The sequence below is a fragment of the Hyaena hyaena genome, unplaced genomic scaffold (assembly GCF_003009895.1).
Source record: "Hyaena hyaena isolate Hyena2069 unplaced genomic scaffold, ASM300989v1 scaffold_456, whole genome shotgun sequence".
Taxonomy (NCBI): domain Eukaryota; kingdom Metazoa; phylum Chordata; class Mammalia; order Carnivora; family Hyaenidae; genus Hyaena; species Hyaena hyaena.
The window spans coordinates 162914-190195 of NW_024081087.1; the positions used below are offsets into that span (position 1 = coordinate 162914).

Genomic DNA, 27282 nt, shown 5'->3' on the forward strand with positions numbered 1-27282 from the left:
GCACCAAGCTCTGCATTGATTCTCTCTCTGCTCCTCCCTCACTCTCTCACAAAAATAAATAAATATGACAAATATTATTAAAATTATATTTAAAAAATTTATTTTACATCGGCAGGCCCTCTACCTGGAATACGTTTCTTACAATTATTTCCATGGCTTCCTTTCTCACTTCTTTCAGGTCTTTCTTCAAATCTCTTAGTTTCAGTAAAATTTTCCCCACCAACCTACATAAAATTACCGCCCTCTCTCCCCATCACTTGCTTATTTTTTCCTCAAATAACTTACAATGATCTGACATACTATGTATTTTATTTATTTGTTAATTGTATGTCTACCCCCCCTAATCTATAAGCTAGGGCAGTCACTTACTACTCTCTTCTGAGGTTTTCAACTCCTGTTTGTGTGTTTTCAAATGTGTGTGTGTGTGTATGTGTGTGTGTGTGTGTGTGTGTATTAGTATTTTTACACTGGGAGTGGAGGGCCTTGGAGATTCCTCCTTATTTTGTAAGCCAAGCAACACAATAAAATATTTAATCCAGGATCCATTTCTTATTTGTTTGTTTCTCTGGTAATAGAAAGGTCCTTAAGAATATCTGGAGATTTATATTTAGAACTATCTGGAATAATATTTCAAATAATACTATCTGGAATATATTCAGAATTATCTGGAATAATACTCCAAACTGATAGTGGGTGCTGTAAGACATCACACATTTCATTTGCAACTTCCCTCCACTCCCTCATCCTGGTTGTCTTTCATAAATGGTCTGTCCATCTGCTCAGTCTCTAAAGCCAGGAATTTGGGGGTCATTCTTTTACTATCTTTTGTCTCACTGCTATATTCACTTTGGGGACTCAATCAGACAAGAACCATTATCAGGAAAGCCTAATAAATTCATGGCAAGAAAAGGAGTGAGCAGTTTCAACCAAGTCCAAGCAGACATTGCACATATTTAACATATTAGAACTCTGTGTTCTCTTAATTTCTTAGAATAAAATTGCAGGTTCCCCAAAAGATAACAAAATCAGTGGCTGAGCCACACATATTCAAATCCTTATCACAAACTCTCCATCCTTCCTCCCATCTTAGCCAGCGTGGGTGACAGATTCTCCCTTGTGGCCTGATGTGAGCAGTCATGTTGAGAAAGCAAAGAACTGAGGGCATCCAGCCAGAAAAACCCAGGGCCCTGAGTCATACAGCCACAAGGAAATAAATTCTGTCAATAACCTGACTGTGCTTGGAAGCGGCTTTTGCCCACTTGAGACTCTAGATGAAAATACGACCCCATCTGACACCATGATGATAGGCATCCATGTGAGACCCTGAACAGAGGCTCCCAGCTAGGCCCTGCCTCAACTCCTGATCCATGAAAATCATAAGACACTAAATGTGTGATGTCTTGAGTCACTAAATTTGTGGTAGTTAATAACAATAAAAAAGCGAATACAGGGGCGCCTGGGTGGCTCAATTAAGCGTCCGACTCTTGATTTCGGCTCAAGCCCTGCATCAGGCTCTGTACTGACAGCTCAGAGCCTGCTTGAGATTCTCTCTTTCTACCCCTCCCCTGCTCACATTCTCTCTCTTCTCCTTCCCCAAATAAATAAACTTAAAAAAAAAAAAAAAAGAAAAAAGAACACATACTAGACTGTAGCATGGAAGATGGAAGGAAAATCCAAGCTCAAGTTTTGGCTTCAACCCTTACTAGCATTAACATCGGACCTGTTTCCTCCTCTTTAAAATGAGTGTGATAATAAAACCTGCCTCCCAAAGTTGCTGGGAGAGCGACACGGCAGCACATGCACAAGAATGAACTTTGTGAGGGAGTAAATATCTCACGTTACTTAAAGTAGCACTGGCACTGAGAGCTAAATGTTACCTGTGAAACCCCGAGAGTGGTCTTCTGCAGGTTGACAGCAAGAGGGAACACCATTTCTACCCAGAGTCTCACGCTGTTGGCAGCTGTCCCCCAGAGACCCTGTCATCTTGCCTCTCCGTGGAATAGACCAGTTCCTGTCTTCTGATCTGAGTCCACAGACTGAAATATGAGAGGACCCATCTTTAAGAGGCTTGAAAGTCAGAAGCAGTGGGGAAAGGCAGAGGCTGACAACTGTAACTTTGTGGAAATCATAAAAGTAGATGTGGTTTTCGAAAGGACCAAGCCAAATAAAATGATAAGTTTCTCCTGTTTATCATCAGTTATTCTTCGCTAAAAATCAGGTTTTCTTCATGAAGACACTCCTTTTGCATCATTTTACAGGAAAAACTATACGCTGTTAGTCAGCCCAAGCTCCCGTCAAATTTCCCAAAATGTTAAATAAAAGGCAGGAAAATATCCACATGTGAATGGCAAATTAACATGGTGGGTTATAAAATGCTAAATCTATAGTAATTCCTTAATCACCAAATATTCACAATGGTTGGTTACAGGTGCTTTTCTGGCAGAGTGTGGCCGCCATGTGAGTCAGCACCACCCTGGGTCCACCTCCCATTTATTGCCACGGCATGCTTTTCACGACTTCTCCACGTGATTCTAATGATCTATCACTTCTGCTTAGGACTTAAACATGGACGTGTCCCACACTTTGATCGCTTAAAATGTTGCCTTGCACGTTGGGCACCTAAATGAAAATGTACCTGAATACACACTGACAGAAAAATGTTGTGTTGAGAAATACACTCTCTCTGGAGTCTGGACATTTTAATAGTTAAAATCATAACAGATACAGGACTATAACGGAGTAAACATGAAAATCAAAATTCCAAAAGGCACTTAATGTTCCCTTCAGCGTACTTGCATTGTTTAAACCAGGAAGGCCTTGAATAGGATTAGCTGCAGCCCTTCGGGAAGAGGGTGGAAGAAACACAAATTTTAGACAGACAAATGGAGTCTGGCTCCTTTCCCTCTCCATTAGTATGTTACTTTGGGCAACATAATCTTTCTGTACCTCACTTTCAGCACTATAGGCCTGTTAAAAGAATACATGTTAATAGATATGAAAACAAAACACTGTCTACAGAATCTAGAACAGAATAGATATTCCGTAAGTTTCAGTTCCTTTATATCTCATAAGCACAGGAACTGGGATTTGTTTTCACATACATCATCTATTTTGTGTGTGTGTGTTTACCACCTGTTTATACACAAACTGACAAGAAAGTAGGTCTTCTGGACCACTGGACCTTTCACTGGATCCCAGGGGCTGGATATGCTCTAGAATTCTAAGACTCTATGACTCAATGACTGTGGTTCTGTGGCTGTCGGAGTGAGTAGGGCACCTGCCAAGGCTCATTGCTAAGGACTCCATGTGAGGCTGATGGAAGACCATGATTTTAGCTGTGACGTTCAATCACTTCTTCTAACAGAGCTCTGCCACTGAATCATGGGGTCTTCATCTGAGGTCAAAAGATCGTCCCATATCATGGTGATACAACCAAATGAAACAGTACTGACTGCACTTCCCTATGAGCCTCAGACCTCTCTGCTGGATTTCCTGAAGGGAGAGCCCAAAGTCTTGGGGGTAAGTCCTCCCCCATCCATGGGTTTTCCTGGAAGGGAGAAAGGAAGCTATTTCCCCAAATGTGTCTGGATGGATGCTTTTTCAGGAAGGGATTTGATTCCCCTTTTTTTCCCTCCCCATTTGTCTACCATGTTTCCTTCTTCATTAATCATAAAAACCTCTAAGTTATTTGCTTGTGCAAAGAAGCAGATCTTCAGCAGAAGAGCCAGTATGTAGCCAATCGTATCATTTTCCTACATTTTGATGAACAAGAGAAATGAAAGTTCTGTTAGAAATGCACACAGTTTGCCTTAGAAATGTCTTATTTATACGCGTGTCTTAGAAATGTTTCTGGGGGCTTATTTAACCCTGTAATTAACAACTTCCCTAGCCCTGCGGGAATCCTAGCACTGTTTCATGTAGAGTTAATACTGCTCTTTGAATCCCAGCAGAGACGAAGGCAGGAAACTGGTATAATTTCCCCCAATATTTTAGCGTGGAGGTGACTTCAGAACCTGGGGGCATGTCCCTTGGTGTTAAAAGCCATTTGAGGAGAGGTTAAACTTCCCCTTTGTGCTGTTACAGGGGTTGGGGGTTCTTTGAAAACTCTATTCAAAGCTTCACAGTGAGCCACAGTGTAGAAAAGACAGAGCCAACATTTTTCAGTCATGCATGTACCGAGAGGAGGGCTGTGAACACAGCCTCTATCTTTAGTGCAAGAGTAAAAGTACTACTTTGGGTGGTGCTATAGAGGTGTGGGCTGGGGAAAAACCCAGAAGGCTGGAGGAGGAGCTGTGTCCTGAGAAGAGCCAGCAGCACTGCCAGAGCACTGTGGAGCAGACTCCTCGCAGCCGTGTGAGCCCGCTGGGTCACTCTCACCTCTGGACAGGCCCTTGTTTGGACACCAGACGAGACATAAACCTCACCCCAGCTCCCCCACTCTACATCAGCAAACCTCGCAGATTTTTTAGGGAACTAGGCTGAGCCATAACTCCAAAAGCATATACTGGCTATGGAAACATGTACTCTGTCTGGTGCAGGGTAAACGGTAGTACAGGGGGTATAATAGGCAGTGAAGGGTGAGAGTGAGAGATGTGAACCTTTAGGACCCAGGTAAGTGCGATGAAGAAAGAGCCACTGGACTTTCTGAAACTCTGAGGGAGGTGGGCAAACAGAAGAGGAAGGCATTCACGTGGAGGGATGTGTGACATAAGCATCGCGGGATGTCCCAGGGGCCCCGGGAGAGTCCCAAGAGGCTGGGGCACCTGTGACCTCATGTACCCATTTCTCTCCTCTCAGGCTATCCAGATCCTGCTTGCGCTGATCATTGTGGGTGTCGGAACTATATTTGCATTTAATTACTTCAATTTCTCCCAGAGATTTCCCCTCGTTTTCCTCACAGGATATCCATTTTGGGGAGCATTTATTGTGAGTATTGTCAGTTAGGAGCTTTTGTGAAATTACTATCAAGACTGGTTTGAACTGCGTCAGGTCCTGGGATGAAGAAGCCCATGAATACGGTCCCCAAGGAGACCAGATAGCTGGTCCCTTCTGTGGCAAGAGAAGCGACTCCATTTGGTCACTGCACTACCATCACCACAGTAATATCGGCCCTTAGGTGTATGGTGTTTAAAAGTGTCCAAAGCCCTGTGTGCAGAGTAAGTCATCTGCTCCTTACCGCCCATCTGGGAGATCAGATGGGCAAATATCCTACTTTCTCTTTGGCAAATACGGAAACGGAGGTTGAGAGTAAGTAATTTTTATTTCAGTAGAGCCACCACACAAAGTTCCATTAGTTTCAGGTGTACAATATAGTGATCTGACAAGTTTGTACACGATGCTGTGCTCACCCAAGTGTAGCTAGCCTTTGTCACCATTACAACGTAATTCCACTCTCACTGACTATATGCCTCATGCTGTGCCTTTTATCCCTGTGGCTTATTCATTCCCTAACTGAAAGCCTGTACGTCCCTCTCCTCTTCACCCAATTCTCCATCGCCCCTACTCCCCACCTCTGGAAGCTGTCATTTTGAATTCATTTACCACTCAGAAAACGCATCACTCAATGCACAGATAAATTAAATAATAATTGGATGAGACTACTGTCTCTATTAAAAACCTGCTTTTTTTTTTTTTGCTATTTCTCTTTTTTATTTTATTTTATTTTATTTTATTTTTTACAAATAGTTTATTGTCAAATTAGTTTCCACATAACACTCAGTGCTCATCCCCACAAGTGTCCTCCTCCATGCCCATCCCTCCTCTCCCCCACATCCATCAGTCCTCAGTTTTTGTCAGCATTCAAGAGTCTCTCATGGTTTGCCTCTCTTCCTTTCCCCCACCATTTCCGCCCTTCTTCTCCCCCTTGTTCCTCCGTCAAGTTCCTCCTAATCCTCCTATACGTGCAAACATATGGTATTTGTCCTTCTCTGCCTGACTTATTTCGCTCAGCATAACACCCTCAAGGTCCATCCATGTTGCTACACATGGCCAGATTTCATTGTTTCTCATTGCCATGTAGTATTCCATGGTATAGATAAACCACATCTTCTTGATCCATTCATCTGTTGATGGACACTTAGGCTCTTTCCATGTTTTAGCTATTGTGGAGAGTGCTGCTATGAACATTGGGGTACATGTGCTCCTATGCCTCAGCATTTCTGTATCCCTTGGGTAAATTCCTAGCAGTGCTATTGCTGGGTCATAAGGGAGTTCTATTGTTAGTTTCCTGAGGAACCTCCACACTGTTTTCCAGAGGGGCTGTACCAGTTTACATTCCCACCAACAGTGCAGGAGGGTGCCCGTTTCTCCACATCCTCGCCAGCATCTAGAGTTCTCTGATTTGCTCATTTTAGCCACTCTGACTGGCGTGAGGTGGTATCTCAGTGTGGTTTTGATTTGTATTTCCCTGATGAGGAGGGATGCTGAGCATCGTTTCATGTGTCTGTTGGCCATCTGGATGTCCTCTTTGGAGAAGTGTCTGTTCATGTCTTCTGCCCATTTCTTCACTGGGTTGTTTGTTTTTCGGGCGTGGAGTTTGGTGAGTTCCTTATAGATTCTGGATATTAACCCTTTATCTGATATGTCATTTGCAACTATCTTTTCCCATTCCGTTGGTTGCCTATTAATTTTCTGGGTTGTTTCCTTGGCTGTGCAGAAGCTTTTAATCTTGATGAGGTCCCAACAGTTTATTTTTGCTCTCGATTCCCTTGCTTTTGGGGATGTGTCAAGTAAGAAGTTGCTGCGGTGGAGGTCAAGGAGGTTGTTTCCTGCTTTCTCCTCTAGGGTGTTGATAGTTTCCTGTCTCACGTTCAGGTCCTTTATCCATTTTGAGTTGATTTTTGTGCATGGTGTGAGAAAATGATCTAGTTTCATTCTTCTGCATGTTGCTGTCCAGTTCTCCCAACACCATCTGTTAAAAAGGCTGTCTTTTTTCCATTGGATATTCTTTCCTGCTTTGTCAAAGATCAGTTGGCTGTATACTTTTGGGTCCACTTCTGAGTTCTCAATTCTGTTCCATTGGTCTATGTGTCTATTTTTGTGCCAATACCATACTGTCTTGATGATGACAGCTTTGTAGTAGAGGCTAAAGTCTGGGATGGTTATACCTCACATTTTGGAAAAACTTGCTCTTTTGATAAACATAAATATTCCATGCCTTTTCTATATTCTCCATTTCAAAAACAATTAGTAGTATGTTCATTGTCCAAATGGAAATACTATAATATAAACTACAATTTTCAAACTACACATGCCCCACTGTAGAGAGTCAAAAAGGCCAGCTCTCCGCCTCATTTCACGACAGAACTTCCCTAGTGTGACTCTGTGTGACCTGCACACATGGGTCCTAGTGAGGTTCTGGCGTTCTGCTCTTTAAAACTCCACTCTTCACTGAGAAGCTACTCACTGAGCACACAGTCTATCTTTGGCAGTGTTGTAGGTGCTGAGAGCACTGGCAAACAAGGCTCTCTTAATTAGGGAGGTGGTGGGCTGCTCTTCTTAGAAATAGATGGACTTTGGGGTCCCTGGGTGGCTTAGTCGGCTAAGCGTCCGACTTTCACTTAGGTCATGATCTCATGGTTCGTGGGTTCATGCCCCGCGTCGGGGTCTGTGCTGACTGCCAGCTCGGAGCATGGAGCCTGTTTCAATCTGTGACTCCCTCTCTCTCTGACCCTCCCCTGCTCACGCTGTCTCTCTCTCTCTCCTAGAAATAAAAAACATTAAAAAAAAATTTTTTTTAAAAAGAAATAGATGGACTTTGTCATATAATAGGGAAGCTGGAAGTGGAAAAGTAAGAATAACCACAGATACATTATTTCACTTGCACTAAGTACTCAAGACAGAAGTTCCAGATGCCCTGTGAAGATTTAACGGAGGAGTCACCTGGCATGGAGGTCAGGGAAGTGCTTTGCACGTACGCGTTCACTGGGTGAAATGCAAGGAAAGCATCGCCTAGTGAAGACAAACCATGAGTGAAAGGCTTGATATGGGGAAGAACAACAGAAAGAAGACTGGGGCACAAAATGAGGCCAAAACCATAGGACAGAACCAGGTTGTGCTAGCCCTTGTGGTCACATTGAGAATATGGACAGTATGAGAACAGGGAAATCCACAGATAATCTTTAAAGAGGAGAGTGACATTTGAAGACTTGTTACCTTTAAAACATCATGGGTTTTCTGAGTGGTAAATGAATTCAAGGATGATAACAGCAAACCTGGGACAATCAGTTGAAAGGAGGCTGCAAGAATCCAGGGGAGGAAAGATAGTTCCCTGACCTAGATGGGCTGCAGTGGAGATAGAAAGAGATGGAAAGCTTTGAGAGCGATTTGGAGGTAGATCCAGTGGTGATCTGTTGTGGGCAGTGAAGTGGAGGGAGGTATCAAAGGCAACTTTCTGATCTCTGCGTGTCACCTTGAGGTCCCTGAACAATGAGACCCAGATGTCCTCAAGGTTCAATACAAATTCCTACAGGAGAAGTCCCCATTCCCAGAATATTCAAGTAAGTAAGGTGCTCAACTCTGAGTGACAGAGCTCTCAGTTTTCCTTGGGTTCTACTAGACTCTATGTTCCAGATAAAAGAAGTGACTGAGATAACTATACTAGATTCCAACCCGTATATCAGCCTTTAGAAAGTTCTGCCCTGAGCGTCTTCCTCCATCTTCTCAGAGCAGACACAGCTCACCATTCCCTCTTCCAGGCCCAGAGTCCAGGATTATCTTTCTATTTAGAGCCCAGCTGGGCCAAACATCTGGGTGGTGTTTTGTGGCCCTTAGAGAAGGGCCTGCCTCTCACAGCTGACCCTGGCAAAGGGGTGTTGTTCAGTGCTGAGCATGTCCAACGCAGTATTTCTTCTTACATCAGTGTCTGTCCTCCTTCCTCCCTGATGCTCAAGTGAGAGACTATATAGTTGGGGAGATTCACAGACATAGAGGTTACAACATAATCTCCAAAGGAATTTATATTGTAAGTGAGTCAAACACGCTACCTGTTAACTTTTATCTCTTTTCTTCTTAACAGTTTGTTATTACGGGATACATCACAGGAATCAATGAGAACAAGAAATGTATGGTAAGTTACTTTCGCGACTTCTATGTAAATTTAAAACCTCCTCCTTGCTTTACAACATCTTTCTATACAAAGTCTTTAGTAACAAAGGATCTCCCAAGAAAATCTTTAGACATCAAATTCGCACTTCAGGTCATCCCTACCTGCCCATGTCACCATTAGCCCTCACCCTTCTACTGGTTTCCATTTTCATGGCCAAGTAAACTGAAAAGAGTCGCTTGTTGGAAATCATTGTACAAGGTTCTTAACTGGGAATAATTTTGCCTCCTCCTGCAGAAATATCTGACAGTGTCTGAAGAAATTTTTAGCTGTCACAACCAGGCGGCAGGGTACTATTATCAGCTAGTGGGTAGAGGTCGGGAATCTTTCTAGACATCCTAAAATGCGCAGAAAAGTCTCCCATAACAAAAAGTAATGATCTAGTCCCAAATGTCTGTAGTGACAAGGTTGAGAAGCTCTACTCTAACCGAAACCAATCCCAGGATCACTGTAATCTCCCTACTCCTCACCCCCACCAACGGAAGCTTGTCTTGGGGACCTGCCCAGGGTCTGAAAGAAAGAGTCTGACACTGATAGCAGGTCATTCTGGGGTAGAATCAAGGCTATCACTCATTGCTGTGTTAACTTGAAGGGGAAAGTACCTTCTTCAAAGGGCTATTCTGAGAATTAAATAAGATATTACATACAAAAGATACTTAAAAGTCTGTACTACCTTCTAATGACTCTCATTTTTTAAGGCTACGGATATGTGAGCCTTCTCTTAGAGCCATTCTAACTGTTTTTACAGTCCTCTGCTATTTTCCTCTAAGGATAGCTACAAACTATAGGAAGTTCTAGGGGGGGGTGAAAGCCCCCATCTCTTTCCACCCATAGAAATAAGTACAGACAATATAGGTAAAACCCCAAATGCTGTTCTTTTCTCCATATTGGTTCTCTTTAGAGCTGAGGAACGAACTACGGATAGGCAGACCTAACCCTGGCTCACTGAGAGCTATGCAGACAGAGGCAGGCAGGATGGCACAGAGGCTGGCTCACTGAATTGGGCATCAGAAGACCTGGCTTTCCATCCCAGCTCTTCCCCCCAACTGTGGGATTCCTCACCACCACCAAGTCCCTGAGCTCTATCCAGTTGTGATGTGGGGATAACAGGTGGTGAGCCTGCATCACAAAACTGTAATGAAGATCAGATGAGACAAAAGGCTTGGCATGTTCTTCATAAACTAGAACGTGAAATAGTCATGGGGGTTTGCTTACATAGAAACTTCCTCCCATTAAACGTCCTATGGGAGCCAGAACAGAGCCCAGAAAGAGCAAAAGACTAAGGCTTGAAAGAGACAGAATATCTGTACAGTCCTGTGCATTTTTGCCAGAATGTCTGTTTGTAGTAAAGACTTGTGTTTGGGGCAGGCATTAGGTCATAGTCCTGTGACACTAAGCCACAGCTGCTCCTGGAGAGGACAGGCTGTGTAAATGCATCACTGCATTGCCCGTCGCCACAGGCACAATGCAGTCAAGATATGGCAAATATCTACTGAGTTGAGATACGACCTGTTTCTTTGTTTTTCTTTTAAAAAAGCAGAAGCAGCATAACACCCTCAAGGTCCATCCATGTTGCCACACATGGCCAGATTTCATTGTTTCTCATTGCCATGTAGTATTCCATGGTATAGATAAACCACATTTTCTTGATCCATTCATCTGTTGATGGACACTTAGGCTCTTTCCGTGTTTTAGCTATTGTGGAGAGTGCTGCTATGAACATTGGGGTACATGTGCTCCTATGCCTCAGCATTTCTGTATCCCTTGGGTAAATTCCTAGCAGTGCTATTGCTGGGTCATAAGGGTGTTATGCTGAGCGAAATAAGTCAGGCAGAGAAGGACAAATATCATATGTTTGCACGTATAGGAGGATTAGGAGGAACTTGACGGAGGAACAAGGGGGAGAAGAAGGGGGGAATGGTGGGGGAAAGGGAGAGAGGCAAACCATGAGAGACTCTTGAATGCTGACAAAAACTGAGGACTGATGGATGTGGGGGGGAGGGGGGATGGGCATGGAGGAGGACACTTGTGGGGATGAGCACTGAGTGTTATGTGGAAACTAATTTGACAATAAACTATTTGTAAAAAAAAAAGAAAAACAAAAAAAAAAAACAAAAAACAAAAAACAAAAAAAAGCAGAAGCAGTCCTGGAAGTAGGTTATGAATAAGACACTCCTGCACCCCCTTTCCACACCCCCTTCCTGGCCCTTCATTTAAAGGTATATGTTACAAGGCATATCACATATGGAGTAGAATATATATGTATGTTATAAAGGAACATATGTATGTGTGTGTGTATACGTGTGTGTGTGTGTGTGTATGGAGTGAATATGTATGTTATAAAGGAACATATGTATATGTGTATATATGTATACATATATATATATGAAGTGAATGAAGGGAATTTGGTGGGGCAATCTAGACTTTTAATACCTTCCATGTTGGGACACTGAAATCAAGAAAGCAAATCATTAAACCCCAGTCCAAATTTGTAGCAATCTGTAAATATGTTAGGGATTTGGTCAGTTATTGTTTGAATCCTCTGGGGGAATGAATGTAAGCCACAGGAAGGCAGGACCTCATCGAATATGTTTATCTTTGTGTCCCAGGGGCCTAATGAAGTGCTGGATACAGAGTCGGGGTATGCTAAACATTTATTAAAATTAATAAATGGATACTGCCCTAAAATTAAGTGACATTATTCTCATTTCTCGAGGTAGAAATTGAGCTTCCAAGAAATTAGCTACCTTTTTACCAGGCCCTCGTTCACTAGGACTCAAATGAAGTCTAATTATAAGGCCAAGATATCTTCTAATACACCATTTTGCTTGTAGATTATGAAAGATGGTGCATTTGGGTAAAATGAATGTTTTATTTAGCATTAACCATAGAGCACTCGTTCTCCACTCATTCTAATTCTTGGCTTCCTGGCTCATTCTAAAACTTAGTTTGTCTTCTGACTTTGATGAATCAGGATTTGACTTATCTTGCCTTTTCAGCATGCTGACCTGATGGAGCAATTCATCCCTGAGGGGTATCTGCAAAGACAAATGCACTAAGAATTTCTTACAAGGATTTAAAAAAATTTTTAAAGCACATGGTTTTTAAAATTATTTTTTATTTTGTTATTTGAGAGAGAGAGAGAGAGAGAGAGAGAGAGTGCAAGCAGGGGAGAGGGACAGAGAAGGAGGGGGAGAGAGAGAGAGAGAAAGAATCTTTAAGCAGGCTCCACACTCAGCACAGAGCCTGATGATGGGACTCAAAACCATGACCCTGGGATCATGGACCTGAGCAGAAATCAAGAGTTGGATGCTCAATCAACAGAGCCCCCCAGGCACCCCTTAAAAGGAATTTTTGATTTGGTTTGGTTTTTATTTATTTTAATATTATTTTTAAAACTATTTCCCAGGGACTAGGTGTCACAGCCATGAATGTCATCAGTTCCTTGGTTGCAGTGGCTGGGATTACCCTAACCATTATCAGCTACAGACACCAGCACGAGTACTGCCAGACTCCTTCCCTCGAAGGAATATGTGTCATAGGTAGAATCCTGTTCAATGTAAGTGGTCCTTCTCCATACGGTGAATCTGTACAATCTTACCTGAGCTATGTTCATGATGCATCAAGTCATTAAATTTGATTCTAATAATGGAAGTTGAGTCAGCATTTGAATGAACTCTTAAAAAGATACTGTGATTCAGGGTCTGAATCCTGGTTGTGTAACTTACACACTTGTGACCTTGGACTAATATATCTTATCTAAGCCCCAGTTTTCTTTGTCTCGAAAATGAAGATAATAAGAATACCTCCCTCATTGGGTTGTTGCAAAATGAAGATAATAAGAATACCTCCCTCATTGCGTTGTTGTGAAGATTACTTAAATTAGAACACTGCCTGGCATACTGTAAACAGTCAATAGGTTTTGGCTATTACTATTAGTACGGACATGGACTGCATTAAATTTTACCTTTTTAGAATTAAAGAGGAACAAAATCTAAAAAGTTTACTCAATTAATACTAAAAACAAAATATAGTGGGAGAAAGTGTTTAAGCTGCTTAATAATGTACTTTAATAATCTTAGAACATAAATTATTTTACATAAATGTAGCAGTGTTATTCATGACAGCAGATGAGATGTATCTTTGCCAGGAAATACAATTGTAGGTGTAATTTTCAATATTTATCTAGTAGTATTCAGTGACTTTTTTTAATACATGTCAGTGATTCCCAAAGTCCTCTCCCTTTACTTCCCCAAGTAAATCCTAGGCTTTCATTCTATTTCCATCAGCCACATCTTGAAGACTTTGGTCCTAGAACGTAGTGAGAGTTGACCTGTTTGGATTGATGTGAAATAGAATCACGGGACATTGTCTTCCCAAATAAAGAAGGAAAGAGAAAAGAACTACCAGTTACCAGATATGAGATCTTTTTAATCCTCATAATTACCTATAAAAAAGAGCCTAAGAACGTTCCCATGTGTTCTGAGGTAAACTCCAGAATTAGACTCAAAAAAAAGTTACTAAGCAAAGCCAGGACACTATGTAAGGAACACAATCCTTTCCTAATTGGACCAAGAATACGGTACATTATAATCCCTTATTCTTTTTTTTTTTAGTGGACAGGAGACGACTACTATACATTATGTTAGTATGAATCAGGAAGAAACTGTATACCGAAAGGGTTAAATCTCCAGATCTATAAAACTCTGCTGTCTCCTTTCAGCTGTGCATGAATAGGGAATTTTGCAGGATTAGTTCCTACATACATAATCATGAACGATCCACTCCAAGACCTCATGTGTATACAACTCCACAATTCCTTACTGTAATTCAAGCCTTGCAAATAAGCTTTAAAAAAACACACAAGCCAGAACAGTGGACTCTAGACATCTCCTGAACGGATATCCTCTGTCTCAAAGACAAACCTACTGTCTACACTGTAGTCAGAGGCATCAATTAAAAATGTAGATCTGAGCACATTACTAATGGGCTTCTTGTGAAATACAGAATTAAGACACAAATGTTAAAAGGTTTACAAAAGCCTATAACACCTACCTTGCCAACATTACTCTGTATCTTTACCCTTCTCATTCCACACTTCTGGCACTTCCCCAAATTCCATAATGTGCTAAATACCCACTGCCCCAGGACCATAAGACCAGCTTTCTCTTGCTTCAAATATTCCCCAGCCCAGTGCCTACCCTCTTCCACCTACCCAATTAAAACTCCCCCCTCCTTCTTTAAACTCGGTTTAAACTTGACTTCATTTAGGAGGTCCTTCCTGGTCCCGCTTCTACTCTTCCCAGGGCTGATGTGTTCAGATCTCTCCTTAGAGTAGTGCATAGCTCCCAATACCTTTTCATGGCACTTACCACAGCTTAGTTAAGCAAATAATTGTCTAATTATCTGTTACTGTTTGCCTTCCTTGTTTGATGCAAGTCTTACAATGACCAGCAGCAGGTCTATCTTGTTCAGCAGCAAATTTACAGTAGGCATTTCATATATTCCAGTTTTACCAACAAATAGGGGGAAATCCAGGTTTCTGGATGGATTATAGGGAAACCAAGAATTAGAGACTCAGTCACTTAACCAAGTTAAGTTGGACCTGACTGCACCCACCTCTTTCAGTCTAAGCTTTTTGACACCATGCTATTTCATATGCTGCTTCTCCATCTAACTATTACCTTAAAGCAGAGTGTGCAAATCAGCAGTCTGTGAGCTATATCCAGCCTGCAGATCTGCTCTATTTGATTCACACAAGTGAAGGAAAAGTTGGAAATGTTCACATTAAAAATGTGTATATTCAGCTTCCTTAGGAAAGAAGAAAGACATCCCGGGGTCCATATTCCCACATGGGAACTATTGCTCAGTACTGGGTAATGGACACATTCTAGGAATATCTTTATTCTCTACCGTCTCCCCTTCTGTTTCATTCATTTGGGATGGTTGCCTGTCCCCTATAGGCATTAAGGTTTGTTATCTCTGCTCATCAAAAAGACATGATGAAAACTGTTCAGTCACTGATGGCTACAGGAGCATCTAAAATATGGGTTATCCCTTACTTGGTCATACAGTGTAAATAGTCCTTGGCTTTTACCTTTAAAACGATATAGCTTTCATTCCAAATGCCATATATTTATCCTCACTATTTACAGGGAATTTTGTCAGTCTTACTGATCATCAGCATAGTAGAGCTCGGCATCTCTGTGACCATTGCCTCCTTCAGAAGCAAATGCTGGACAACCTCCGATGAGGTGCGTTGGACATTACTGCAAGAATGGGTTCCTATGGGGACACTGCAAGGTGACCTATTAGTCAGAGCAGTATTCTCAGATGCTGAACTGAAACTTCTAAGGTGAAGAAGGTCAAGGAGAGACAAGCTTAACTAACAGTGATGGCTCGCTCCACCCTTGAGACAACCATGCTTTTTTTTTTTTTAAATAGCTTATTGTCAAGTTGGTTTCCATATAGCACCCAGTGCTCATTCCCACAAGTGCCCTCCTCCATGCCCATCACCCCCATTCCCCTCCCCCCCATACCCATCAGTCCTCAGTTTGTTCTTGGCATTCTAGAGTCTCTTGAACCATGCTTCTTCCTGCCCTCTCTGCTATCTACTCATCTCTGTTCAGACATAGCTCCTTATATCCCTGCCAAAGTACATGAAGAGAAACAGACTTAATGGGAACCCAATTTACTGTGACACAGGGAGCTTCTACCTAGGCCACAAGGGTGTGTGAGTCAGTCTCCTCCCCACAGGGGACGTGGAGAAGAAAAATATTTAACAGCGATACTCCTGTTATTTATAATCGTTACAGCTTAACTTTTACTGAATGTTCACTGTGTTGGTCACTGTTACAATCACTTACCACTAACTCAATCTTAACAAAACCATCAAGACTCCCTTATTTTACATATGAAAGAACTAAAACACAAAGGGTAACCTCTCCAGGTTCGCAGAACAGGATTCTGACTCAAATAATGTGGCTTTAGGGGCACCTGGGTGGCTTAGTCAGTTAAGCTGCTGACTTAGGCTCAGGTCCTGATCTCACAGTTCCTGGGTTCAAGCCTTGCATTGGGCTCTGTGCTGACAGCTCAGAGCCTGGAGCCTGCTTCGGATTCTGTGTCTCCCTCTCTCTGCCCCTCCCCCTGCTCATGCTCTATCTCTCTCTCCCTCAAAACTAAATGAACATTAAAAAAAAATTTTTTTTTTTAATAATGTGGCTCCAGAGCCTGGTCTCTAAATCCCAAAAACAGTGCCAGGACCCATATTAAGTGGGGTTTTTTCCCCACTTTTTTTTTACATCAACTTCATGGAAGTATAATTTACTAACAATAAAATGCAACTATTTAAAATTGTTTTTAATGTTTTATTTATTTCTGAGGGAGAGAGAGACAGCATGAGCAGGGGAGGGTCAGAGACAGGGAGATACAGAATCCGAAGCAGGCTCCAGGCTCTGAGCTAGCTGTCAGCACAGAGCCCGACACAGGGCTCGAACCCACGAACCATGAGATCATGACCTGAGCCGAAGTCGGATGCTTAACCAACTAGCCACCCAGGCGCCCTAAAAAATGCACCTATTTTAAATGTATGTAATTCAGGGGTTTTGAATTAGCTACCATCATATTTGAGATACAGTGAATTCCTATCACCCTGAAGGGTTCTCTGGAACCTCCTTGCAATCAGTACCTCCATCACTTCGATTAGTTTTATTTTCTCAAACTTCATGTATATGGATCATAAATAAGTACATTTTGTGTCTAGGCTTCTTCCACTAAGCAGCATATTCATGAGATTCCTCCACGTTGTCACATGTATCGGTACTTTATTCCTTTTATGTGAGGGCATGCCACAATCTGCTTGAACATTTGAGTTCACACCTTTGTGTAGACATAATGTGTCATTTCCCTTTTGCATTTCTCAAATCCACGATCTGGTTGCTAGATGGCACGGCAAATGGATGCTTAACTTTCTAAGAATGGATCACGCAGTTTTCCAAAGTGGCTGTATCACTTTGCATTCTTATCAGTAATATATGAGAGGTATGGCTGCTCCGCATAATCAGCAACACTTGGGATTGCCAGCTGTGTTCATAATTTTTCTATTCTAGTGTGTATGTCATAGAATTTCATGGTAGCTTTAATTTGCATTTCCCTGATGGTAAAAGGAGATGACACTCTATGTGTTTATCGTCCCTTTTGTTTTAAGATGTGTCTGTTTAAACTGTTAGCCAACTTTTATTACGTTATCTTATTGAATTATAAGAACTTAAATGATTCTTAATAGAAGCCCTGTTTTGAGATATATGTATTGCTACTATTCTTCCCAGCCTTTGCTTGCCCTTTCATTTTCTTAATAGTTTCTTTCAAATAACAACTTGTGATTTATTTTATTCTTTGGTTGGTCCTTTAGTGTTCCAACGAAGCTTTGCCTAGAAGACTATAAGGACTTTTGTCTCTATTTTCTTGTGGGAATTTTATAGTTTTAGCTTTTGTGTTTAGATCTTTAACAGATTCCAAGTTAACTTTTAGATATTATATAGCTCTGAGGTAAGAAGTTCATGCACCCCTGCCGTGGAGATAACTAACTATGCCAATGCTATTTGTCAAAAATGCAGTGTCTTCCCTCATTACCTTGGCATCTTGGTTGAAAATCAACTGACTTCATGTTTATAGAAGGTCTCTTTTGGGTGCTCTATTTTGTCCCCCTGATCCATAGGTCTATACTTTCACATATTCCATGCTGTCTTAATTTCTGTAGCTTTCATATAGTAGTCCTTTTTTTAGTGGCAAAATATACATAACATTCTATTTATCCTTTTAGCCACTTACAAGTATACAGTTCAATGGCATTAAATTCATTCATAATGTGTAACCATCACCATTATCTATGCCCAGGACTCTTTCATCATCCCCATACAAACTCTGCACCATAAAACATATCTCCCCCTTTCCTCCTCCTTCCAGCCCCTCGTAACTTCTAGTTTATGTCTCTGCATCTACTTTCCATTATCTACTGATTATTCACATTTCATGAGATCATGACCTGAGCCGAAATCAAGAGTCAGACACTTAACCAGCTGAGCCACCCAGGCGCCCCCATGAAAGGGCTTTTTTTAGTGGCATAGCAATGTGCAAAGTACAACAGAGAATGCAAAGATGTTATATAGTATGCACCCTGATCCCAAGAAGAGGAAAGAGAAAGTAAACTCTGAATATTTACCCAACAACTTCTCTGCTCAAGCCACTGTGCCCAAAACATTATTTTATATAGTCTTCAGGAACAGCCACTCTGTAGTAAGGTGTAATTGAAGTCATTATTATAAAGAAGCATATACTAGAGATTAGACTAGAGTAGATTAGAGTAGAGAGAAAAGTGCAGGACCTAGAATTCAACTGCAGTGTATGACTCCTAGCCTCACCAGTTAATAGTTCTGTGACAATGGTCAGGTTACTTAACACCTCTGAATCTCAGCTCTCTCAGTTATAAAGGAAGGAAAATAACCTCATAAGGATGTCATAATAATTACTTGAGACGACTTTAGAATTTTGTCCAGCACCTGGTAATCATTGTTACCATTAGGGATGAGCAAATTTAAAATCATACACTTAGAATCTTGAATAAAGTAAAAGCAATTACAATTCATGCCACCAGATCATTGTTTTAACAAATGAAAGAGAATTACAATTCAAATGAAATACAAATTTTATGGTAAGTAAAAATGCAGAAATCTCCCCTAAAGTACTATTTATACTCACATAAATACCCCTCCCATGGTGATAAAATAAAGATATGAAAACAGGTTAGAGGGTAGGGAATGACAATGTGTCATATAAGAGAATGTGGCAGTCGTATTTGAGGCCTGCCATCAATCAAAGAGGTAACCATCATTAGGTCATTTAACCACTCAGAGTTCCAATCACTTTATCAAACAGACAAGTAGTCGATTCTGACTCTATGGATGACCTTAGAAAGGACACAGTATGACAAAACTCGGCGGACTGGTCTGTAATGACAGCCCTTCTCAAAAAAAAAAAAAAAAAAAAAAGTAAAGACTGGGAAGCACTGGCCAAAGATTCTATCAGATGCTGTCGCTTAGTTGTTTAAAAAGCTTCCATAGATTTGATTTACCTGTAAAGGAAAGCCCAAATTTCCTGGCCTAGTGTCTTGGTACCTTCAGGTTGCTATAACAAAAACACCATGGACTGGGGGGCTCGAACTACAAAAAATTCTCAGAGTTTTGGAGGCTGGAAGTCCAAGGTCAAGATGCCAGTAGATTCAGGCCTAGTGGATGCCAGATGGTTCACAGATGCCATCTTCTCACTGTGGGCTCACATGGTGGGAAGGACAAGGATGCTCTCTGGGCTTCTTTTATAAAAGCACTTATCTCATTCATAAAAGCTTCACCCTCATGATTTCATCACCTCCCAAAGGTCCCACCTCCAAACACCCTCATGCTGTGGATTAAGTTTCAAATTATAAATTTAGAGGGGGCACATTCAGTCTATGCATTCCATCCCTGCCCATTCCCCCTTTTCACATGAAAAATATATTACTTCCACCCCAGTAGCACCAGAAGTCTTTATCTTGTTTCAGCGTTAACTTTAAAGGCTAAGTCTGAAGTCTCATCCAAATATCATCTACATCAGACAGGAGGTGAGACTCAATGTCTGATCTATCCTGAGGCAAATTCCGCCCTAGCTATGAGCCTATGAAACCAAATACTTGATGAGACCAAACTTCCAAACTACAGTATTGTGACAAGCATAGGATAGACATTCCCAAAATCTAACAGGGCAAACAGATTTTTTGAGGCTCCAGAGTAATCCTCTTTGGCTCGATGCTCTGGCCGCCAAGCACACAGGGCTCAGCACCAAGGCCCCACAGTAACTCTCCACGGGAGCTCCGCCCCTGCAGCAGCTCTCTGCCTGGGCCCTGTGGCTCTCCCAGGCTGAAGTCCCATGCCTGTGGCTCTGCTGGGTGGGATCCCAAGCCCGTGCTCTGTCACTCGGCAGATTTTGAAGCCTCGGTGGAGGGGGTCACACTCCCATAGCTCAGCTGGGTGCAGCCCATGCAGCAGCAGCCTTCTGCAGCGCCCACCTCTGAGGCACTGGGAGGAGGGGGCATTCTGGCCTGGCTTGAACCAGAGAGATGGTCCTAGCCTTTGAAACCATTCTTCTCCCAGGCCTCCTGTCCTGTGTGCCCGTGGCAGGAGTGCCAGCTCTGGTGCTCTCGGAATCCCATTTGGTGTCATTCTTTCATTGTCTGGAGAATAGGTTCTTGTTATTGTTGAGATGGCTGATCTATATCAATTTCTTTATCAAACAAGTCACTTGGTCATACTCTTAGTGTTCTCTCTCTCTCTCTCTTTTTTTTTCAATATGGATAGACTGGGTCCTGCTTTCTTTCTGCTTAAGAATTCAATTTCTCTCGGGGCGCATGGGTGGCTCAGTCGGTTAAGCATCTGACTTCAGCTCAGGTCATGATCTCATGGTTCGTGGGTTCAAGCCCCACGTCAGGCTCTGTGCTGACAACTCAGAGCCTGGAGCCTGCTTCAGATTCTGCATCTCCCTCTCTCTCTCTACCACTCCCCACTCGTGCTCTTTCTCTCTCTGTCTCAAAAATAAACTATAAAAAGATTTAAAAAAAGAATTCAATTTCTCTCTTCTCATATCTTACCATTAGCTGTCTGAAGGAGACAAGCCTCATTTTCAACACTGCTTAGAAACAGCTTCAGCTAGGGGCACCTGGATGGGTGGCTCAGATGGTTAAGCATCCGACTCTTGGTTTGGTCTCAGGTCATGATTTCATGGTTCATGGGTTTGACCCCCACATCAGGTTCTGTGTCGTCAGCACGGAGCCTGCTTGTGATTCTCTCTGCCCTCCCCCACTCATGCTCTGTGTGTGTGTGTCTCTCAAAAAAAAAAAAGTTTCAGCTAAATTTCATTATATAAGATATTTATCATTCATTATTAATAACATTCATTATTTACTACATGAAATTCCATCATTTCCTTCAGTATTGCAAGTTTACCTCCCACAAAACATGAGGACACAAACAATTCAGCCAAGTTCTTTGCCGCTTTATAGCCAAGATCATCTTTCTTCCAGTTTCCAACAACGTATTTCTCATTTCTGTCTGAGACTTCATCAGAATGACCTTTATTGCCCCTATTCCCACCAACATTTCATTCAGGATTACTTAGGTGTTCTCTAAGAAGACCGAGGCTTTATCTACAGCTCTCCTTTCTTCTTCCTGGACTCTCACCAGAATTGCCCTTAATGATTCATTCATAGCAATAACAGCTTTTTCTAGTATGTACCTCAAAATTCCTCCAGCCTCCAAACATCACCCATTTCCAAATGTGCTTTCACATTTTTAGATATTTGTTACAGCAGTATTCCTACTTCTTGGCATCAATTTCCATGTTAGTCCATTTGGGCTACTATACTAAAGACAGAGTAGCTTAAACAACAAAACTGTATTATTCATTGTTTTGAAAGCTGAGAAGTCCAAGATCAAGGTACTGGTAGATTCAGAGTCTGGTGAGAACCTGTTGCCTGATTCATAGCTGGTAGTCTCACTGTGTCCTTACGAGGAGGGAGAGGCAAGGGAACTCTTTGGGGGGTCCCTTTAATAAAAGCACTAATTCCATTTACAAGGGCCCCACCCACAAACTAATCCCTCCTCAAAGATTCTACCTTTAAATACCATCACAATGGAGATTAGGTTCCACCATATAAATCTGGAGGGACACAAACATTCGATTTATAGCAGCTGGCATACCATCTAACATTATCTGTATATCATCTCCCATCACACTATGCTTCATCATAGCCTTGTGTTTTTGGACCCACTGTTTCTTCTACCTGGATTGTGACTCCTATCTTGCTTCATCTTACCTTTTTGCCTAAGGAATTCCTGCTCACCCATAAGACATTGATCAAACATATTCCTCAACGAAGCATTTCCTGGCACTCAGAATTAGGTCATCTTCTACATTCCCAGAAAGCGCTTACTATTTCTATAATAACATTTGCTAAACCGTATTGCTTTCTATTTATATCTTGGTATACCAATAATTGCAAGCACCTTATAGACAAAACACACTTCCAATTATTTTTGATCTCTAGTAACTAGTTCACCCAGTAGGTGGACAGTAAGTCATTATAAAACTGAATATATGAATGTTGAGTGGATTACTTTAAATTTCTCAGAAGCTTTATAATATTAAGTATGGGAAGAATACTTCAGACAATCTTAATCAAATTCTCCTTTTCAATATTTAAGACAATAGTGAGTGATGATTTGTCCAACATAAAACCAATGAGTTGATGGTAACAGCAGTGGCTAGTACTGGTATTTGTTTTATAATTCCTTGTGTAGATGCTGTGTCCTACCTACTATCTTAAGGCAGAAGTGAAAAATAATTTGGGAATTCAAGAAGAAAAGAACATCAATGGTGATTATTACATTGATGTTTTCTATCCCCCTTGGTTTTCTAGATTGTATTTTTCTTGTCTTCGGATGTCACTGAAGAGAGTGAACTATCTGTCCTTGAAGAAAATGCTGTAGTACAATTTGAGCTTCAAGAACAGTCCTCCACTACTGATTCAACAACAAACATACAACCTGTTTTCATTGGAGGCTATACTTTCTTCAAGTTAAGAATCACAAGAAATCCTTTAGCCTTCAGACATTCGAGGAGGAGAAGTAGTAATAGTTACTACACATCTTCTGTGTCCATGCTAGAAGAACAACAGAAAAGTATCCCTCCACCCTCAAAACTTTATGAGGAAAGACCTAAGCTGAAATCTTTGCCTCCCAAGTTGCAGGAAATGCCCACAGAAGAGACTCCATACGTCAAACCACTGAAAGATGAAGACCTGCAATTTGCTATGGCCCAACACCCAGAACAGCCAACCCAACTGCTGCAGTCCCAAACTTCACCACTCCAAGTTCTCCCATCCAGTTCTATAAAAAAACTCCAAGTGTTACCACCCCAGGCTCTGCCAGTCCAGGCATCTCCACCTCCACCATCCCATGACACAGAGTCTCAAGGCCTGACATCAGAAGACATGCCATACCAAGACATGCCATCACAGGAATTGCAATCCCAGAACATGCCATCCCAAGATATACAGTCCCTCGACATGTCATCTCAATATGCAGCACCCCAAGGCATGCCATTCCAGAACACATTATCCCAAGGCATGCTATCCCCAAATCCACCATCTGAAGGCATACTTTACCAAGATCTGTATTCCCAACCACAAGCTCTGCCAGCACAACCCATGCTACTGGATGCCCCAGCCTTTCATGCAGCACAGTCCTCTAATATGGAACGTCTAGATCAGCACACCCTAGATATGCAACACCAAACCCAGCAACTTGCACGTTTATCATATAAAGACATGCAATCAGAAGTCATATTACTGACCCAAGACTGGAAATCTGAGGCAGAATTCCACAGCAAGAAATCCTCAAAGTGGCAATTCCTAAACTGGCAAAATAAAAACCTGCAATCCCTAAAGTCACATGATTTAGAGTGGCAAAACAAAGACCAGCAAACTCCAAAACAGAACCCCCCAGACCCGCAAACGCAAGGCCAGCAACCCCTAAAAAAGAAATCCCTAGACCAGCACATCAAAGACTGGCTATCCCCAAAGAGGCACTCCATAGATAAGCAAACCCAAGTTCAGGAAACCAGAAAGAAGTCCTCAGATCAGCAAGCTAAAGACCAGCTGCTGGTCTCAGAGGAACAATCCCTAAGGCAACAATCCCCAAGTAGACACCGTAAGTATCAACAGGACAAAGAGGAAAAGCCCCCAAAGGAACAACCCAAAGATAGACAAGATAAAGCTCAACAGACTGATATGGAGCGACCTCCCAGGAAGCATACCCAACATGAGCAAGCTGAAGATCTGAAAGTCCGAAAGGGGAAATCCCCAAAGGAACAGCGCAAGGACAGAAAAGATAAAGCTCAACAGACTGATATGGAGCAACCCCCCAAGCAACAACCCCAATATGAGGAAGTTGAAAACCTGCAGGCCCAAGAGAAGTCCCTAAAGCAGCTACATCAAAACTGGCAATCCCAGATCCAGGAATACCAAGCTTGGCAATCTTTAAGCCAACAATCCCAAGACTGGAGAAGTCAAAGCTGGAGGAACAAAGAGCGGAAAGTACAAGATCTGGAATTTGAAATTCCACATTCTCTGAAGTGGGAATCCCAAGTCTGGCAAACCCAAGATCTATTAGAGAAAGAATCCCAAAAGCAGAAAACTCTACACCAAGAAGGCCAAAATGTGCACATCATAACTCGACATCAGCAATTACAAAGCATTCCATTGGAAGACAGTCAGTATCAAGAGGAGAAACAACAAGACCTTAAGTCCACAGATATCCAAAAAGAAGGTATGCAAACAGAAACCATGCAAATAAGAGACAGCAAACCAGAAAGCATCAAATACCAAAACCTACACAAGCATCAGTCAGAAGATAAAAAGCCAGATTGCTGTTCGTCCTGTCAAAGCTCAATCCAAGACGCACATTCTGCCTATATGTCTGATATAAATTCAGAACAAGATGTGCGAAAAAACATTTCAATTTGCTCAACTTCATACCAAGAAGATACAACTTTAACTTCTCCATCATGTTCCCCAAAAGACCAACAGCAATCTGAGGACTCTGACTAACATGGAAAATCTACCCAAATTCCACAGTGCTCCCAAGTACGGGACCAAAATAAAGAAAAACAATATAGTCTCCTCCAACCTATGTTCTCAAGTATGGTTGCTACCTATTCACCCACCAAAAAACAAAGGGCATGCAAAACACTTGTCCTTAATTAAAATAAAATGACAACAAATATTAACACCGTATCAGAATTTTCTGGGTTTGAAGGAGTAATTCACATTTAAACGCTGTTATCGGTGTTAGTGTTTCAACTTATGATCACCAATTCATTTTATAGCTTACTACGTTTTTATTGAAGGATAGTTGACATATGATATTGGCTGCAGGTGTACCTCATAGTGATCTGACAATTCTATACATTATGAAATGCTCACCACGGCCGAGTGTGGTCACCACCTACCATCATGCAAAGTTATTACAATATTATTGACTATATTCCCTATGCTGTATTTTTCATCACCATGTCTTATTTATTTTAAAACCAGAAGTTTGTACCTCTTAATCCCTTTCACTTATTTTGCACACCACCCACCCCAACCACCATAGAGAAATAGACTCTTGTCTATGAGTCTATTTCTATTTTACAGCTTAATACTTGATGGACCTGCTTTGCTACAGTGCTAATATTCCTTGTTTCTCACTCTTGTGTATTACAGGGGCTCAGTAAGTCAACCAGAAGGAAGTCTGTGTAGGCTCTCAAAAGGCGCAAGAACCAAAAGAATCTGTGGGAAATAAAAACCAATCCCGCCACTCCCCTGGTTTGCTGATTCCAATCACCCAATTTACTCCCTGCTCTGCATATCTATGTTGAGGATATATATTCTAAGTTTGCCTAGTTATTAATGAGGCATAATATGGCAATGAGTACAGAATGTAATGGAGAGGGAGAGAATAAAGTGTATTTAGAGACAGGGAAGTAGGAGGCAGGGAAGGGCAGGGATGAAGATGTCATAACAGAATGTAGGACAGACCATGATATACTCAGTGAACTTCTGCTCCCCTCCATAGCCCTGTACTCGCTTCTAATTTAACAACTCTCATGACATATAATTTCATCCTCAATGGTCAAAGAAAATTGACCTTTGATGGCCAAATTTTCTGGTGAAAAGCCATCAGTTACCCTGAATCCTCCATATCTAAAAACATTTTTTCAATCTTTTTCTCCTCAACTTCTTTGATACATTTGGACCTGGTAACCCTCCTTTCTCTTTATCTCACTTGTTGGCTTCTGCATTTTTCTTCCCATTTCAGAAAGTCTACGATAAATATTTCCAGGGTTCTCTCTCCAACTTCCTTCTTTTCTGAAATCTCACACACTTTTGTAGTTCTCTCCCATCCTCTGAGTCACCCCGTACTGTGTCATTATCTGTGTCTTCATAAGAATCCCACACAAAAGACTTGCTTTCACGTCTTTTTTAAAAGGCATTCAGTCATTTTTAAAAACATAAACTCTCCACCTAGAGGCGAGTGAAGTTATGTGTACCAGAATGAGGCACAGAGCCAGAGCGACTGGCAATCTGCTTCTTGTTGCCTTCACCTCTGTAGTAAGGATTAGCCTCCCAAGCTTCCCAAGGAGGTTCAACCTTGGTCGGGTCCCTACCTGAAGTGGCCTCTAGTTCCTAAATGGTTGCCACTTTGTATTCAACTAATTCTGGAGAGGAATCCAACATGGTGGAGAAGTAGGGGGACCCGAACTTACCTTGTCCTTCAAACAGCAGTATTGAGGTCAGAGGACTTAGAATTCCAAGAGTCTGGGCTGCAGAGTGACAGAGATGTCTCCAGGGGCCCACAGGGACAACCAGGTGGGCCAGAGGTGTGTGATTGTGAACTGGGAGAGGTAAAACAGGTGGCATAGGCATGGAGGGGAGGGATCCCCTTCTGCAGAGAGACAAAAGGAAGAGAAAGAGAGGCTGTGGAAGGGTAGAGTTGTATTCAACTGACTCTGAATAATACCAACAAATCCCCCCCCTATTAGCACATGTTTACATGGTGCTTATGTGATGTGTTTCAGTCCACAAACTCGAGTGTTCAAGAAATAGATATTTGCAATTCTTCATCATATTCTTTGAGACTCCAACTCATGCAGTCAGTTTTGCCCATTTTTCTCCATACCCATCCAACACACACACACACACACACACACACACACACACACACACACACATTGATGCACTATGCACCATAAGGTCTTGAGGTCTTAAAATAGTATAAGTCCTTGGAGGGGTGATCCCTGTCACAGTGGCTGCTCCACACCACTTGCCACTGAGAAGCTCATTGTTTTGGTTCATATTAGACCCTAAGTGTCCTGTGAATTTGATGCTTCTGTACCACATTTGGAATATAGGATCTTTTTCCAAAATCGCAAAAATACAGTGTCTAGGGTCTGGACTTACAATGTAAAAATGGAAGAACGTTCAAAATCATCCTCTGAGGGGTTTTTCCATCCCACCGAGAAGGATTCTAGGGAGCAAGTCAGAAGTCCTG

The 27282-nt window shown here is 41.8% G+C and overlaps 1 protein-coding gene across 1 annotated transcript; it reads left to right on the forward strand.

Moving 5' to 3' along the window:
* Positions 1-3255: 3255 nt before the first annotated feature.
* On the forward strand, positions 3256-24980 carry MS4A14 (membrane spanning 4-domains A14). The gene is made up of 6 exons (XM_039253494.1): positions 3256-3519; positions 4798-4926; positions 9017-9067; positions 12513-12662; positions 15259-15357; positions 22608-24980. Exons 1-6 carry the CDS (start codon positions 3382-3384, stop codon positions 24795-24797), a joined length of 2757 nt encoding a protein of 918 aa, XP_039109425.1. The 5' UTR covers positions 3256-3381; the 3' UTR covers positions 24798-24980.
* Positions 24981-27282: the final 2302 nt, after the last annotated feature.

What these genes read in the sequence shown, in the direction of transcription:
- MS4A14 (XM_039253494.1), top strand. Translation starts at nt 3,382, where the DNA reads ATGGGGTCTTCATCTGAGGTCAAAAGATCGTCCCATATCATGGTGATA. An exon ending in CATTTTGGGGAGCATTTATT is followed by an intron (nt 4,927 to 9,016) that starts GTGAGTATTGTC and finishes TCTTCTTAACAG; the next exon opens with TTTGTTATTACGGGATACAT. An exon ending in GCTGGACAACCTCCGATGAG is followed by an intron (nt 15,358 to 22,607) that starts GTGCGTTGGACA and finishes TTGGTTTTCTAG; the next exon opens with ATTGTATTTTTCTTGTCTTC.